Source organism: Anastrepha obliqua, chromosome 6 (assembly GCF_027943255.1).
Source record: "Anastrepha obliqua isolate idAnaObli1 chromosome 6, idAnaObli1_1.0, whole genome shotgun sequence".
Lineage (NCBI taxonomy): Eukaryota > Metazoa > Arthropoda > Insecta > Diptera > Tephritidae > Anastrepha > Anastrepha obliqua.
The window spans coordinates 21,290,068-21,308,359 of record NC_072897.1 but is presented as its reverse complement, the minus strand read 5'-3'; the positions used below and the strand labels follow the sequence as shown (position 1 = coordinate 21,308,359).

The 18,292-nt window shown below is 37.8% G+C and overlaps 1 protein-coding gene across 1 annotated transcript in view; it reads right to left on the bottom strand.

Annotated features, from left to right (window-relative positions):
- Positions 1-4,585: 4,585 nt before the first annotated feature.
- The window catches only part of LOC129250216 (uncharacterized), a gene marked incomplete at its 5' end in the record, with an annotated part of 196,316 nt that continues 182,609 nt past the window's right edge, over positions 4,586-18,292 (bottom strand). The window contains one exon of the mRNA XM_054889852.1: positions 4,586-4,616. Within this exon, the coding sequence (XP_054745827.1) occupies positions 4,586-4,616 (31 nt within the window). The remainder of the gene's footprint in view (positions 4,617-18,292) is intronic.

Below are 18,292 nucleotides of genomic sequence, written 5' to 3'. Positions count from 1 at the left end.
TTTTTCCTGATTTTCAATTTATCTATACTAATATTATAAAGAGGAAAACTTTGTTTGTTTGTTTGTTTGTTTGTTTGTAACGAATAGGCTCAAAAACTACTGGACCGATCTTAAAAACTCTTTCACCATTCGAAAACTACATTATCCAAGAGTAACATGGATTACATTTTATTTTGGAAAAAAATAGGGTTCCGTAAGATATTTGGATTTTTCGGACACAAACTGAAAAAAATCTTATATATAAAATAAAGTCAACTTTTTGTGTGTGTTCGCTAACCGGCCGTGTCTGCACCGAATTAAACCAAACTTACACACATTGTTAAGTAGGTATTGAAGATAATTTCCGTATAGTTTGAATACCTATTGGTAGATAGGGTCTCGAGATATAGGTCAAAAAGTTGACCTGGGTAACCTTCGGACGTGTATGTACAATATGGGTATCAAATGGAAGCTGTTGGTGAATGCTGAGGTTCAGAGTATTTTTCATGCCGCTCCGTGACTAGGGTCTCGAGATAGAGACCAAAACGTGGACCCTAGAATGTGTTTGTACAATATGGATATCAATTTGAAGCTGTTGGTGAATGCTTTAGTACAGAGTATTTTTCATGCCGTTCCGTGACTGGGCTCTCGAGATATAGGTCAAAACGTGGACCCGGGTAACCTTTGGTTGCGTATGTACAATATGGGTATTAAATGAAAGCTGTTGATAAGTGCTTTAATACGGGGTAATTTTCATACCTATTGATGACTAGGGTCTCGAAATATATGCCAAAACGTGGACCCGCCGTTTCTTTGCACCGAATTAAATCAAACTTACACACATTGTTAAGGAGGTATTGAAGATGGTTTCCGTATAGTTTGGATAACTATTGGTAGATAGTGTCTTGAGATATATGTCAAAAAGTGGACCCGGGTAACCTTCGGATGTGTATGTACAATATGGGTATCAAATGGAAGCTGTTGGTGAATGCTTTAGTTCAAAGTATTTCCATCAGCTCCGTGCCTAGGGTCTCGAGATAGGGACCAAAACGTGGACTCTAGAATGTGTTTGTACAATATGGATATCAAATTGAAGCTGTTGGGGAATGCCTTAGTACAGAGTATTTCTCATGCCGCTACGTGACTGGGGTCTCGAGATATAGGTCAAAACGTGGACCCGGGTAACCTTTGGTTGTGTATGTACAATATGGGTATCAAATGAAAGCTGTTGATAAGTGCTTTAATACGGGGTAATTTTCATACCTATTGATGACTAGGGTCTGGAAATATATGCCAAAACGTGGACCCGCCGTGTCTTTGCACCGAATTAAACCAAACTTACACACATTGTTAAGTAGGTATTGAAGATAATTTCCGTATAGTTTGAATACCTATTGGTAGATAGGGTCTCGAGATATAGGTCAAAAAGTTGACCTGGGTAACCTTCGGACGTGTATGTACAATATGGGTATCAAATGGAAGCTGTTGGTGAATGCTGAGGTTCAGAGTATTTTTCATGCCGCTCCGTGACTAGGGTCTCGAGATAGAGACCAAAACGTGGAGCCTAGAATGTGTTTGTACAATATGGATATCAAATTGAAGCTGTTGGTGAATGCCTTAGTACACAGTATTTTTCATGCCGCTACGTGGCTGGGGTCTCGAGATATAGGTCAAAACGTGGACCCGGTAACCTTTGGTTGTGTATCATAAAGAGGAATTATTATAAAGAGGAAAACTTTGTTTGTTTGTTTGTTTGTTTGTAACGAATAGGCTCAAAAACTGCTGGACCGATTTTAAAAATTCTTTCACCATTCGAAAACTACATTATCCAAGAGTAACATGGATTACATTTTATTTTGGAAAAAATAGGGTTCCGTAAGATATTTGGATTTTTCGGACACAAACTGAAAAAAATCTTATATATAAAATAAAGTCAACTTTTTGTGTGTGTTCGCTAACCGGCCGTGTCTGCACCGAATTAAACCAAACTTACACACATTGCTAAGAAGGTATTGAAGATGGTTTCCGTATAGTTTGGATACCTATTGGTGGATAGGGCTCGAGATATAGGTCAAAACGTGGACCCGGGTAACCTTCGGATGTGTATGTACAATATGGGTATCAAATGAAAGCTGTTATTAAGCGCTTTAATACGGGCTAATTTTCATACCTATTGATGACTAGGGTCTGGAAATATATGCCAAAACGTAGACCCGCCGTGTCTTTGCACCGAATTAAACCAAACTTACACACATTGTTAAGGAGGTATTGAACATGGTTTCCGTATAGTTTGAATACCTATTGGTAGATAGGGTCTCGAGATATAGGTCAAAACGTGGACCCGGGTAACCTTCGGACGTGTATGTACAATATGGGTATCAAATGGAAGCTGTTGGTGAATGCTTTAGTTCAGAGTATTTTTCATGCCGCTCCGTGACTGGGGTCTCGAGATAGAGACCAAAACGTGGACCCTAGAATGTGTTTGTACAATATGGATATCAAATGAAAGCTGTTAATAAGTGCTTTAATACGGGGTAATTTTCATACCTATTGATGGCTAGGGTCTCGAAATATATGCCAAAACGTGGACCCGCCGTGTCTTTGCACCGAATTAAACCAAACTTACACACATTGTTAAGTAGGTATTGCAGATGAATTTTGTATAGTTTGAATACCTATTGGTAGATAGGGTCTCGAGATATAGGTCAAAACGTGGACCCGGGTAACCTTCGGACGTGTATGTACAATATGGGTATCAAATGGAAGCTGTTGGTGAATGCTTTAGTTCAGAGTATTTTTCATGCCGCTCCGTGACTAGGGTCTCGAGATAGAGACCAAAACGTGGAGCCTAGAATGTGTTTGTACAATATGGATATCAAATTGAAGCTGTTGGTGAATGCCTTAGTACACAGTATTTTTCATGCCGCTACGTGGCTGGGGTCTCGAGATATAGGTCAAAACGTGGACCCGGGTAACCTTTGGTTGTGTATCATAAAGAGGAATTATTATAAAGAGGAAAACTTTGTTTGTTTGTAACGAATAGGCTCAAAAACTGCTGGACCGATTTTAAAAATTCTTTCACCATTCGAAAACTACATTATCCAAGAGTAACATGGATTACATTTTATTTTGGAAAAAATAGGGTTCCGTAAGATATTTGGATTTTTCGGACACAAACTGAAAAAAATCTTATATATAAAATAAAGTCAACTTTTTGTGTGTGTTCGCTAACCGGCCGTGTCTGCACCGAATTAAACCAAACTTACACACATTGCTAAGAAGGTATTGAAGATGGTTTCCGTATAGTTTGGATACCTATTGGTGGATAGGGCTCGAGATATAGGTCAAAACGTGGACCCGGGTAACCTTCGGATGTGTATGTACAATATGGGTATCAAATGAAAGCTGTTAATAAGTGCTTTAATAAGGGGGAATTTTCATACCTATTGATGACTAGGGTCTGGAAATATATGACAAAACGTAGACCCGCCGTGTCTTTGCACCGAATTAAACCAAACTTACACACATTGTTAAGGAGGTATTGAACATGGTTTCCGAATAGTTTGGATACCTATTGGTAGATAGGGTATCGAGATATAGGTCAAAAAGTGAACCCGGGTAACCTTCGGATGTGTATGTACAATATGGGTATCAAATGGAAGCTGTTGGTGAATGCTTTAGTTCAAAGTATTTCCATCCGCTCCGTGACTGGGGTCTCGAGATAGAGACCAAAACGTGGACCCTAGAATGTGTTTGTACAATATGGATATCAAATGAAAGCTGTTAATAAGTGCTTTAATACGGGGTAATTTTCATACCTATTGATGACTAGGGTCTCGAAATATATGCCAAAACGTGGACCCGCCGTGTCTTTGCACCGAATTAAACCAAACTTACACACATTGTTAAGTAGGTATTGAAGAGGATTTCCGTATAGTTTGAATACCTATTGGTAGACAGGGTCTCGAGATATAGGTCAAAACGTGGACCCGGGTAACCTTCGGACGTGTATGTACAATATGGGTATCAAATGGAAGCTGTTGGTGAATGCTTTAGTTCAGAGTATTTTTCATGCCGCTCCGTGACTAGGGTCTCGAGATAGAGACCAAAACGTGGAGCCTAGAATGTGTTTGTACAATATGGATATCAAATTGAAGCTGTTGGTGAATGCCTTAGTACAGAGTATTTTTCATGCCGCTACGTGTCTAGGGTCTCGAGATATAGGTCAAAACGTGGACCCGGGTATCAGATTGAAGCTGTTGGTGAATGCCTTAGTACAGAGTATTTTTCATGCCGCTACGTGTCTAGGGTCTCGAGATATAGGTCAAAACGTGGACCCGGGTAACCTTCGGATGTGTATGTACAATATGGGTATCAAATGAAAGCTGTTAATAAGTGCTTTAATACGGGGTAATTTTCATACCTATTGATGACTAGGGTCTCGAAATATATGCCAAAACGTGGACCCGCCGTGTCTTTGCACCGAATTAAACCAAACTTATGCACATTGTTAAGTAAGTATTGAAAATGGGTTTCGTAAAGTTTGGTTGTAATTCGGAGCAGTGGCAACGGGTACAGCGTTCTTTTGAGCCAGCCATAATGTCGCTTACTTTTTTAACGCTTGACGCGGATCTGAACTGTCAAATTGACAGTGTGAGTTACAATGTGTCAATATTTCTTTCTGATTTGGATGCCATAAGGAAAAAACATAAGTGCAACATGTAAAAATTGTTTGTGAATTTTTTTGGAGTGGATTTTGGAACAGTGAATAATTTCTTACGAAATTTGAGAATTTAATGTGAAATCCGAATGAAATAATGTGTTCGTGGAAAAAACAATTTTTTTCGTTTTTTTTTTTTGAAAAATATAAAAGGATAATGGTTAAAAAAGCTCCAATGCTTAATAAAACATATAAATTGAAACGAAAAATTCATGGATGATCAGGAAAAAAGACGATTGTTTATTCATATGCGTTGATTTGAAATTTAAAAACAATCTTCTTTTTTCCTGATTTTCAATTTATCTATACTAATATTATAAAGAGGAAAACTTTGTTTGTTTGTTTGTTTGTAACGAATAGGCTCAAAAACTACTGGACCGATTTTAAAAATTCTTTCACCATTCGAAAACTACATTATCCAAGAGTAACATGGATTACATTTTATTTTGGAAAAAAATAGGGTTCCGTAAGATATTTGGATTTTTCGGACACAAACTGAAAAAAATCTTATATATAAAATAAAGTCAACTTTTTGTGTGTGTTCGCTAACCGGCCGTGTCTGCACCGAATTAAACCAAGCTTACACACATTGCTAAGAAGGTATAGAAGATAATTTCCGTATAGTTTGAATACCTATTGGTAGATAGGGTCACGAGATATAGGTCAAAAAGTGGACCTGGGTAACCTTCGGATGTGTATGTACAATATGGGTATCAAATGGAAGCTGTTGGTGAATGCTTTAGGTCAGAGTATTTTTCATGCCGCTCCTTGACTAGGGTCTCGAGATAGAGACGAAAACGTGGAGCCTAGAATGTGTTTGTACAATATGGATAACAAATTGAAGCTGTTGGTGAATGCCTTAGTACAGAGTATTTTTCATGCCGCTACGTGGCTGGGGTCGCGAGATATAGGTCAAAACGTGGACCCGGGTAACCTTTGGTTGTGTATCATAAAGAGGAATTATTATAAAGAGGAAAACTTTGTTTGTTTGTTTGTTTGTTTGTTTGTAACGAATAGGTTCAAAACTGCTGGACCGATTTTAAACATTCTTTCACCATTCGAAAACTACATTATCCAAGAGTAACATGGATTACATTCTATTTTGGAAAAAAATAGGGGTCCGTAAGATATTTGGATTTTTCGGACACAAACTGAAAAAAATCTTATATATAAAATAAAGTCAACTTTTTGTGTGTGTTCGCTAACCGGCCGTGTCTGCACCGAATTAAACCAACCTTACACACATTGCTAAGAAGGTATTGAAGATGGTTTCCGTATAGTTTGGATACCTATTGGAGGATAGGGCTCGAGATATAGGTCAAAACGTGGACCCGGGTAACCTTCGGATGTGCATGTACAATATGGGTATCAAATGGAAGCTGTTGGTGAATGCTTTAGTTTAGAGTATCTTTCATTCCGCTCCGTGACTAGGGTCTCGAGATAGAGACCAAAACGTGGACCCTAGAATGTGTTTGTACAATATGGATATCAAATGAAAGCTGTTAATAAGTGCTTTAATACGGGGTAATTTTCATACCTATTGATGACTAGGGTCTCGAAATATATGCCAAAACGTGGACCCGCCGTGTCTTTGCACCGAATTAAACCAAACTTACACCCATTGTTAAGTAGGTATTGAAGATGATTTCCGTATAGGTTGAATACCTATTGGTAGATAGGGTCTCGAGATATAGGTCAAAACGTGGACCCGGGTAACCTTCGGACGTGTATGTACAATATGGGTATCAAATGGAAGCTGTTGGTGAATGCTTTAGTTCAAAGTATTTCCATCCGCTTCGTGACTGGGGTCTCGAGATAGAGACCAAAACGTGGACCCTAGAATGTGTTTGTACAATATGGATATCAAATGAAAGCTGTTGATAAGTGCTTTAATACGGACTAATTTTCATACCTATTGATGACTAGGGTCTCGAAATATATGCCAAAACGTGGACCCGCCGTGTCTTTGCACCGAATTAAACCAAACTTACACACATTGCTAAGAAGGTATTGAAGATGGTTTCCGTATAGTTTGGATACCTATTGCTGGATAGGGCTCGAGATATAGGTCAAAAAGTGAACCCGGGTAACCTTCGGATGTGTATATACAATGTGTGTATCAAATGGAAGCTGTTGGTGAATGCTTTAGTTCAAAGTATTTCCATCCGCTCCGTGACTGGGGTCTCGAGATAGAGACCAAAACGTGGACCCTAGAATGTGTTTGTACAATATGGATATCAAATGAAAGCTGTTAATAAGTGCTTTAATACGGGGTAATTTTCATACCTATTGATGACTAGGGTCTCGAAATATATGCCAAAACGTGGACCCGCCGTGTCTTTGCACCGAATTAAACCAAACTTACACACATTGTTAAGTAGGTATTGAAGATGATTTCCGTATAGGTTGAATACCTATTGGTAGATAGGGTCTCGAGATATAGGTCAAAACGTGGACCCGGGTAACCTTCGGACGTGTATGTACAATATGGGTATCAAATGGAAGCTGTTCGTGAATGCTTTAATTCAGAGTATTTTTCATGCCGCTCCGTGACTAGGGTCTCGAGATAGAGACCAAAACGTGGAGCCTAGAATGTGTTTGTACAATATGAATATCAAATTGAAGCTGTTGGTGAATGCCTTAGTACAGAGTATTTTTCATGCCGCTGCGTGACTGGGGTCTCGAGATATGGGTCAAAACGTGGACCCGGGTAACCTTTGGTTGTGTATGTACAGTATGGGTATCAAATGAAAGCTGTTGTGTAGTTCTTTAATACGGGGTAATTTTCATACCTATTGATGACTAGGGTTTTGAAATATATGCCAAAACGTGGACCCGCCGTGTCTTTGCACCGAATTAAACCAAACTTATGCACATTGTTAAGTAAGTATTGAAAATGGGTTTCGTAAAGTTTGGTTGTAATTCGGAGCAGTGGCAACGGGTACAGCGTTCTTTTGAGCCAGCCATAATGTCGCTTACTTTTTTAACGCTTGATGCGGAACTGAACTGTCAAATTGACAGTGTGAGTTACAATGTGTCAATATTTCTTTCTGATTTGAATGCCATAAAGAAAAAACGTAAGTGCAACATGTAAAAATTGTTTGTGAATTTTTTTGGAGTGGATTTTGGAACAGTGAATAATTTCTTACGAAATTTGAGAATTTAATGTGAAATCCGAATGAAATTATGTGTTCGTGGAAAAAACAATTTTTTTTGTTTTTTTTTTGAAAAATATAAATGGATAATGGTTAAAAAAGTTCCAATGCTTAATAAAACATATAAATTGAAACGAAAAATTCATGGATGATCAGGAAAAAAGACGATTGTTTATTCATATGCGTTGATTTGAAATTTAAAAACAATCTTCTTGTTTCCTGATTTTCAATTTATCTATACTAATATTATAAAGAGGAAAACTTTGTTTGTTTGTTTGTTTGTTTGTTTGTAACGAATAGGCTCAAAAACTACTGGACCGATTTTAAAAATTCTTTCACCATTCGAAAACTACATTATCCAAGAGTAACATGGATTACATTCTATTTTGGAAAAAAATAGGGGTCCGTAAGATATTTGGATTTTTCGGACACAAACTGAAAAAAATCTTATATATAAAATAAAGTCAACTTTTTGTGTGTGTTCGCTAACCGGCCGTGTCTGCACCGAATTAAACCAACCTTACACACATTGCTAAGAAGGTATTGAAGATGGTTTCCGTATAGTTTGGATACCTATTGGAGGATAGGGCTCGAGATATAGGTCAAAACGTGGACCCGGGTAACCTTCGGATGTGCATGTACAATATGGGTATCAAATGGAAGCTGTTGGTGAATGCTTTAGTTTAGAGTATCTTTCATTCCGCTCCGTGACTAGGGTCTCGAGATAGAGACCAAAACGTGGACCCTAGAATGTGTTTGTACAATATGGATATCAAATGAAAGCTGTTAATAAGTGCTTTAATACGGGGTAATTTTCATACCTATTGATGACTAGGGTCTCGAAATATATGCCAAAACGTGGACCCGCCGTGTCTTTGCACCGAATTAAACCAAACTTACACCCATTGTTAAGTAGGTATTGAAGATGATTTCCGTATAGGTTGAATACCTATTGGTAGATAGGGTCTCGAGATATAGGTCAAAACGTGGACCCGGGTAACCTTCGGACGTGTATGTACAATATGGGTATCAAATGGAAGCTGTTGGTGAATGCTTTAGTTCAAAGTATTTCCATCCGCTTCGTGACTGGGGTCTCGAGATAGAGACCAAAACGTGGACCCTAGAATGTGTTTGTACAATATGGATATCAAATGAAAGCTGTTGATAAGTGCTTTAATACGGACTAATTTTCATACCTATTGATGACTAGGGTCTCGAAATATATGCCAAAACGTGGACCCGCCGTGTCTTTGCACCGAATTAAACCAAACTTACACACATTGCTAAGAAGGTATTGAAGATGGTTTCCGTATAGTTTGGATACCTATTGCTGGATAGGGCTCGAGATATAGGTCAAAAAGTGAACCCGGGTAACCTTCGGATGTGTATATACAATGTGTGTATCAAATGGAAGCTGTTGGTGAATGCTTTAGTTCAAAGTATTTCCATCCGCTCCGTGACTGGGGTCTCGAGATAGAGACCAAAACGTGGACCCTAGAATGTGTTTGTACAATATGGATATCAAATGAAAGCTGTTAATAAGTGCTTTAATACGGGGTAATTTTCATACCTATTGATGACTAGGGTCTCGAAATATATGCCAAAACGTGGACCCGCCGTGTCTTTGCACCGAATTAAACCAAACTTACACACATTGTTAAGTAGGTATTGAAGATGATTTCCGTATAGGTTGAATACCTATTGGTAGATAGGGTCTCGAGATATAGGTCAAAACGTGGACCCGGGTAACCTTCGGACGTGTATGTACAATATGGGTATCAAATGGAAGCTGTTCGTGAATGCTTTAATTCAGAGTATTTTTCATGCCGCTCCGTGACTAGGGTCTCGAGATAGAGACCAAAACGTGGAGCCTAGAATGTGTTTGTACAATATGAATATCAAATTGAAGCTGTTGGTGAATGCCTTAGTACAGAGTATTTTTCATGCCGCTGCGTGACTGGGGTCTCGAGATATGGGTCAAAACGTGGACCCGGGTAACCTTTGGTTGTGTATGTACAGTATGGGTATCAAATGAAAGCTGTTGTGTAGTTCTTTAATACGGGGTAATTTTCATACCTATTGATGACTAGGGTTTTGAAATATATGCCAAAACGTGGACCCGCCGTGTCTTTGCACCGAATTAAACCAAACTTATGCACATTGTTAAGTAAGTATTGAAAATGGGTTTCGTAAAGTTTGGTTGTAATTCGGAGCAGTGGCAACGGGTACAGCGTTCTTTTGAGCCAGCCATAATGTCGCTTACTTTTTTAACGCTTGATGCGGAACTGAACTGTCAAATTGACAGTGTGAGTTACAATGTGTCAATATTTCTTTCTGATTTGAATGCCATAAAGAAAAAACGTAAGTGCAACATGTAAAAATTGTTTGTGAATTTTTTTGGAGTGGATTTTGGAACAGTGAATAATTTCTTACGAAATTTGAGAATTTAATGTGAAATCCGAATGAAATTATGTGTTCGTGGAAAAAACAATTTTTTTTGTTTTTTTTTTGAAAAATATAAATGGATAATGGTTAAAAAAGTTCCAATGCTTAATAAAACATATAAATTGAAACGAAAAATTCATGGATGATCAGGAAAAAAGACGATTGTTTATTCATATGCGTTGATTTGAAATTTAAAAACAATCTTCTTGTTTCCTGATTTTCAATTTATCTATACTAATATTATAAAGAGGAAAACTTTGTTTGTTTGTTTGTTTGTTTGTTTGTAACGAATAGGCTCAAAAACTACTGGACCGATTTTAAAAATTCTTTCACCATTCGAAAACTACATTATCCAAGAGTAACATGGATTACATTCTATTTTGGAAAAAAATAGGGGTCCGTAAGATATTTGGATTTTTCGGACACAAACTGAAAAAAATCTTATATATAAAATAAAGTCAACTTTTTGTGTGTGTTCGCTAACCGGCCGTGTCTGCACCGAATTAAACCAACCTTACACACATTGCTAAGAAGGTATTGAAGATGGTTTCCGTATAGTTTGGATACCTATTGGAGGATAGGGCTCGAGATATAGGTCAAAACGTGGACCCGGGTAACCTTCGGATGTGCATGTACAATATGGGTATCAAATGGAAGCTGTTGGTGAATGCTTTAGTTCAGAGTATCTTTCATTCCGCTCCGTGACTAGGGTCTCGAGATAGAGACCAAAACGTGGGGCCTAGAATGTGTTTGTACAATATGGATATCAAATTGAAGCTGTTGGTAAATGCCTTAGTACAGAGTATTTTTCATGCCGCTACGTGACTGGGGTCTCGAGATATAGGTCAAAACGTGGACCCGGGTAACCTTTGGTTGTGTATCTATACTAATATTATAAAGAGGAAAACTTTGTTTGTTTGTTTGTTTGTAACGAATAGGCTCAAAAACTACTGGACCGATTTTAAAAATTCTTTCACCATTCGAAAACTACATTATCCAAGAGTAACATGGATTACATTTTATTTTGGAAAAAAATAGGGTTCCGTACGATATTTGGATTTTTCGGACACAAACTGAAAAAAATCTTATATAATATATAAAATAAAGTCAATTTTTTGTGTGTGTTCGCTAACCGGCCGTGTCTGCACCGAATTAAACCAAACTTACACACATTGCTAAGAAGGTATTGAAGATGATTACCGTATAGTTTGAATACCTATTGGTAGATTGGGTCTCGATATATAGGTCAAAACGTGGACCCGGGTAACCTTCGGACGTGTATTTACAATATGGGTATCAAATGGAAGCTGTTGGTGACGGCTTTACTTCAGAGTATTTTTCATGCCGCTCCGTGACTAAGGTCTCGAGATAGAGACCAAAACGTGGAGCCTAGAATGTGTTTGTACAATATGGATATCAAATTGAAGCTGTTGGTAAATGCCTTAGTACAGAGTATTTTTCATGCCGCTACGTGACTGGGGTCTCGAGATATAGGTCAAAACGTGGACCCGGGTAACCTTTGGTTGTGTATCTATACTAATATTATAAAGAGGAAAACTTTGTTTGTTTGTTTGTTTGTTTGTAACGAATAGGTTCAAAAACTACTGGACCTATTTTAAAAATTCTCTCACCATTCGAAAACTACATTATCCAAGAGTAACATGGATTACATTTTATTTTGGAAAAAAATAGGGTTCCGTAAGATATTTGGATTTTTCGGACACAAACTGAAAAAAATCTTATATATAAAATAAAGTCAACTTTTTGTGTGTGTTCGCTAACCGGCCGTGTCTGCACCGAATTAAACCAACCTTACACACATTGCTAAGAAGGTATTGAAGATGGTTTCCGTATAGTTTGGATTCCTATTGGTAGTTAGGGTCTCGAGATATAGGTCAAAACGTGGACCCGGGTAACCTTCGGACGTGTATGTACAATATGGGTATCGAATGGAAGCTGTTGGTGAATGCTTTAGTTCAGAGTATTTTTCATGCCGCTCCGTGACTAGGGTCTCGAGATAGAGAGAAAAACGTGGAGCCTAGAATGTGTTTCTACAATATGGATATCAAATTGAAGCTGTTGGTGAATGCCTTAGTACAGAGTATTTTTCATGCCGCTGCGTGACTGGGGTCTCGAGATATAGGTCAAAACGTGGACCCGGGTAACCTTTGGTTGTGTATGTACAATATGGGTATCAAATGAAAGCTGTTGTGTAGTTCTTTAATACGGGGTAATTTTCATAACTATTGATGACTAGGGTCTCGAAATATATGCCAAAACGTGGACCCGCCGTGTCTTTGCACCGAATTAAACCAAACTTATGCACATTGTTAAGTAAGTATTGAAAATGGGTTTCGTAAAGTTTGGTTGTAATTCGGAGCAGTGGCAACGGGTACAGCGTTCTTTTGAGCCAGCCATAATGTCGCTTACTTTTTTAACGCTTGATGCGGAACTGAACTGTCAAATTGACAGTGTGAGTTACAATGTGTGAATATTTCTTTCTGATTTGGATGCCATAAGGAAAAAGCGTAGGTGCAACATGTAAAAATTGTTTGTGAATTTTTTTGGAGTGGATTTTGGAACAGTGAATAATTTCTTACGAAATTTGAGAATTTAATGTGAAATCCGAATGAAATTATGTGTTCGTGGAAAAAACAATTTTTTTCGTTTTTTTTTTGAAAAATATAAATGGATAATGGTTAAAAAAGCTCCAATGCTTAATAAAACATATAAATTGAAACGAAAAATTCATGGATGATCAGGAAAAAAGACGATTGTTTATTCATATGCGTTGATTTGAAATTTAAAAACAATCTTCTTTTTTCCTGATTTTCAATTTATCTATACTAATATTATAAAGAGGAAAACTTGGTTTGTTTGTTTGTTTGTTTGTTTGTAACGAATAGGCTCAAAAACTACTGGACCGATTTTAAAAATTCTTTCACCATTCGAAAACTACATTATCCAAGAGTAACATGGATTACATTCTATTTTGGAAAAAAATAGGGTTCCGTAAGATATTTGGATTTTTCGGACACAAACTGAAAAAAATCTTATATATAAAATAAAGTCAACTTTTTGTGTGTGTTCGCTAACCGGCCGTGTCTGCACCGAATTAAACCAAACTTACACACATTGCTAAGAAGGTATTGAAGATGGTTTCCGTATAGTTTGGATACCTATTGGTGGATAGGGCTCGAGATATAGGTCAAAACGTGGACCCGGGTAACCTTCGGATGTGCATGTACAATATGGGTATCAAATGGAAGCTGTTGGTGAATGCTTTAGTTTAGAGTATCTTTCATTCCGCTCCGTGACTAGGGTCTCGAGATAGAGACCAAAACGTGGAGCCTAGAATGTGTTTGTACAATATGGATATCAAATTGAAGCTGTTGGTAAATGCCTTAGTACAGAGTATTTTTCATGCCACTACGTGACTGGGGTCTCGAGATATAGGTCAAAACGTGGACCCGGGTAACCTTTGGTTGTGTATCTATACTAATATTATAAAGAGGAAAACTTTGTTTGTTTGTTTGTAACGAATAGGCTCAAAAACTACTGGACCGATTTTAAAAATTCTTTCACCATTCGAAAACTACATTATCCAAGAGTAACATGGATTACATTTTATTTTGGAAAAAATAGGGTTCCGTACGATATTTGGATTTTTCGGACACAAACTGAAAAAAATCTTATATATAAAATAAAGTCAACTTTTTGTGTGTGTTCGCTAACCGGCCGTGTCTGCACCGAATTAAACCAAACTTACACACATTGCTAAGAAGGTATTGAAGATGGTTTCCGTATAGTTTGGATACCTATTGGTGGATAGGGCTCGAGATATAGGTCAAAACGTGGACCCGGGTAACCTTCGGATGTGTATGTACAATATGGGTATCAAATGAAAGCTGTTAATAAGTGCTTTAATAAGGGGGAATTTTCATACCTATTGATGACTAGGGTCTGGAAATATATGCCAAAACGTAGACCCGCCGTGTCTTTGCACCGAATTAAACCAAACTTACACACATTGTTAAGGAGGTATTGAACATGGTTTCCGTATAGTTTGGATACCTATTGGTAGATAGGGTATCGAGATATAGGTCAAAAAGTGAACCCGGGTAACCTTCGGATGTGTATGTACAATATGGGTATCAAATGGAAGCTGTTGGTGAATGCTTTAGTTCAAAGTATTTCCATCCGCTCCGTGACTGGGGTCTCGAGATAGAGACCAAAACGTGGACCCTAGAATGTGTTTGTACAATATGGATATCAAATGAAAGCTGTTAATAAATGCTTTAATACGGGGTAATTTTCATACCTATTGATGACTAGGGTCTCGAAATATATGCCAAAACGTGGACCCGCCGTGTCTTTGCACCGAATTAAACCAAACTTACACACATTGTTAAGTAGGTATTGAAGATGATTTCCGTATAGTTTGAATACCTATTGGTAGATAGGGTCTCGAGATATAGGTCAAAACGTGGACCCGGGTAACCTTCGGACGTGTATGTACAATATGGGTATCAAATGGAAGCTGTTGGTGAATGCTTTAGTTCAGAGTATTTTTCATGCCGCTCCGTGACTAGGGTCTCGAGATAGAGACCAAAACGTGGAGCCTAGAATGTGTTTGTACAATATGGATATCAAATTGAAGCTGTTGGTGAATGCCTTAGTACAGAGTATTTTTCATGCCGCTACGTGTCTAGGGTCTCGAGATATAGGTCAAAACGTGGACCCGGGTATCAGATTGAAGCTGTTGGTGAATGCCTTAGTACAGAGTATTTTTCATGCCGCTACGTGTCTAGGGTCTCGAGATATAGGTCAAAAAGTGAACCCGGGTAACCTTCGGATGTGTATATACAATGTGTGTATCAAATGGAAGCTGTTGGTGAATGCTTTAGTTCAAAGTATTTCCATCCGCTCCGTGACTGGGGTCTCGAGATAGAGACCAAAACGTGGACCCTAGAATGTGTTTGTACAATATGGATATCAAATGAAAGCTGTTAATAAGTGCTTTAATACGGGGTAATTTTCATACCTATTGATGACTAGGGTCTCGAAATATATGCCAAAACGTGGACCCGCCGTGTCTTTGCACCGAATTAAACCAAACTTACACACATTGTTAAGTAGGTATTGAAGATGATTTCCGTATAGGTTGAATACCTATTGGTAGATAGGGTCTCGAGATATAGGTCAAAACGTGGACCCGGGTAACCTTCGGACGTGTATGTACAATATGGCTATCAAATGGAAGCTGTTGGTGAATGCTTTAGTTCAGAGTATTTTTCATGCCGCTCCGTGACTAGGGTCTCGAGATAGAGACCAAAACGTGGAGCCTAGAATGTGTTTCTACAATATGGATATCAAATTGAAGCTGTTGGTGAATGCCTTAGTACAGAGTATTTTTCATGCCGCTGCGTGACTGGGGTCTCGAGATATGGGTCAAAACGTGGACCCGGGTAACCTTTGGTTGTGTATGTACAATATGGGTATCAAATGAAAGCTGTTGTGTAGTTCTTTAATACGGGGTAATTTTCATACCTATTGATGACTAGGGTCTCGAAATATATGCCAAAACGTGGACCCGCCGTGTCTTTGCACCGAATTAAACCAAACTTATGCACATTGTTAAGTAAGTATTGAAAATGGGTTTCGTAAAGTTTGGTTGTAATTCGGAGCAGTGGCAACGGGTACAGCGTTCTTTTGAGCCAGCCATAATGTCGCTTACTTTTTTAACGCTTGATGCGGAACTGAACTGTCAAATTGACAGTGTGAGTTACAATGTGTCAATATTTCTTTCTGATTTGAATGCCATAAAGAAAAAACGTAAGTGCAACATGTAAAAATTGTTTGTGAATTTTTTTGGAGTGGATTTTGGAACAGTGAATAATTTCTTACGAAATTTGAGAATTTAATGTGAAATCCGAATGAAATTATGTGTTCGTGGAAAAAACAATTTTTTTCGTTTTTTTTTTTGAAAAATATAAATGGATAATGGTTAAAAAAGTTCCAATGCTTAATAAAACATATAAATTGAAACGAAAAATTCATGGATGATCAGGAAAAAAGACGATTATTTATTCATATGCGTTGATTTGAAATTTAAAAACAATCTTCTTGTTTCCTGATTTTCAATTTATCTATACTAATATTATAAAGAGGAAAACTTGGTTTGTTTGTTTGTTTGTTTGTTTGTAACGAATAGGTTCAAAAACTACTGGACCGATTTTAAAAATTCTTTCACCATTCGAAAACTACATTATCCAAGAGTAACATGGATTACATTCTATTTTGGAAAAAAATAGGGTTCCGTAAGATATTTGGATTTTTCGGACACAAACTGAAAAAAATCTTATATATAAAATAAAGTCAACTTTTTGTGTGTGTTCGCTAACCGGCCGTGTCTGCACCGAATTAAACCAACCTTACACACATTGCTAAGAAGGTATTGAAGATGGTTTCCGTATAGTTTGGATACCTATTGGAGGATAGGGCTCGAGATATAGGTCAAAACGTGGACCCGGGTAACCTTCGGATGTGCATGTACAATATGGGTATCAAATGGAAGCTCTTGGTGAATGCTTTAGTTCAGAGTATCTTTCATTCCGCTCCGTGACTAGGGTCTCGAGATAGAGACCAAAACGTGGAGCCTAGAATGTGTTTGTACAATATGGATATCAAATTGAAGCTGTTGGTAAATGCCTTAGTACAGAGTATTTTTCATGCCGCTACGTGACTGGGGTCTCGAGATATAGGTCAAAACGTGGACCCGGGTAACCTTTGGTTGTGTATCTATACTAATATTATAAAGAGGAAAACTTTGTTTGTTTGTTTGTTTGTTTGTAACGAATAGGCTCAAAAACTACTGGACCGATTTTAAAAATTCTTTCACCATTCGAAAACTACATTATCCAAGAGTAACATGGATTACATTTTATTTTGGAAAAAAATAGGGTTCCGTACGATATTTGGATTTTTCGGACACAAACTGAAAAAAATCTTATATAATATATAAAATAAAGTCAACTTTTTGTGTGTGTTCGCTAACCGGCCGTGTCTGCACCGAATTAAACCAAACTTACACACATTGCTAAGAAGGTATTGAAGATGATTACCGTATAGTTTGAATACCTATTGGTAGATTGGGTCTCGATATATAGGTCAAAACGTGGACCCGGGTAACCTTCGGACGTGTATTTACAATATGGGTATCAAATGGAAGCTGTTGGTGACGGCTTTACTTCAGAGTATTTTTCATGCCGCTCCGTGACTAAGGTCTCGAGATAGAGACCAAAACGTGGAGCCTAGAATGTGTTTGTACAATATGGATATCAAATTGAAGCTGTTGGTAAATGCCTTAGTACAGAGTATTTTTCATGCCGCTACGTGACTGGGGTCTCGAGATATAGGTCAAAACGTGGACCCGGGTAACCTTTGGTTGTGTATCTATACTAATATTATAAAGAGGAAAACTTTGTTTGTTTGTTTGTTTGTTTGTAACGAATAGGTTCAAAAACTACTGGACCGATTTTAAAAATTCTTTCACCATTCGAAAACTACATTATCCAAGAGTAACATGGATTACATTTTATTTTGGAAAAAAATAGGGTTCCGTAAGATATTTGGATTTTTCGGACACAAACTGAAAAAAATCTTATATAATATATAAAATAAAGTAAACTTTTTGTGTGTGTTCGCTAACCGGCCGTGTCTGCACCGAATTAAACCAAACTTACACACATTGCTAAGAAGGTATTGAAGATGGTTTCCGTATAGTTTGGATTCCTATTGGTAGTTAGGGTCTCGAGATATAGGTCAAAACGTGGACCCGGGTAACCTTCGGACGTGTATGTACAATATGGGTATCAAATGGAAGCTGTTGGTGAATGCTTTAGTTCAGAGTATTTTTCATGCCGCTCCGTGACTAGGGTCTCGAGATAGAGAGAAAAACGTGGAGCCTAGAATGTGTTTCTACAATATGGAT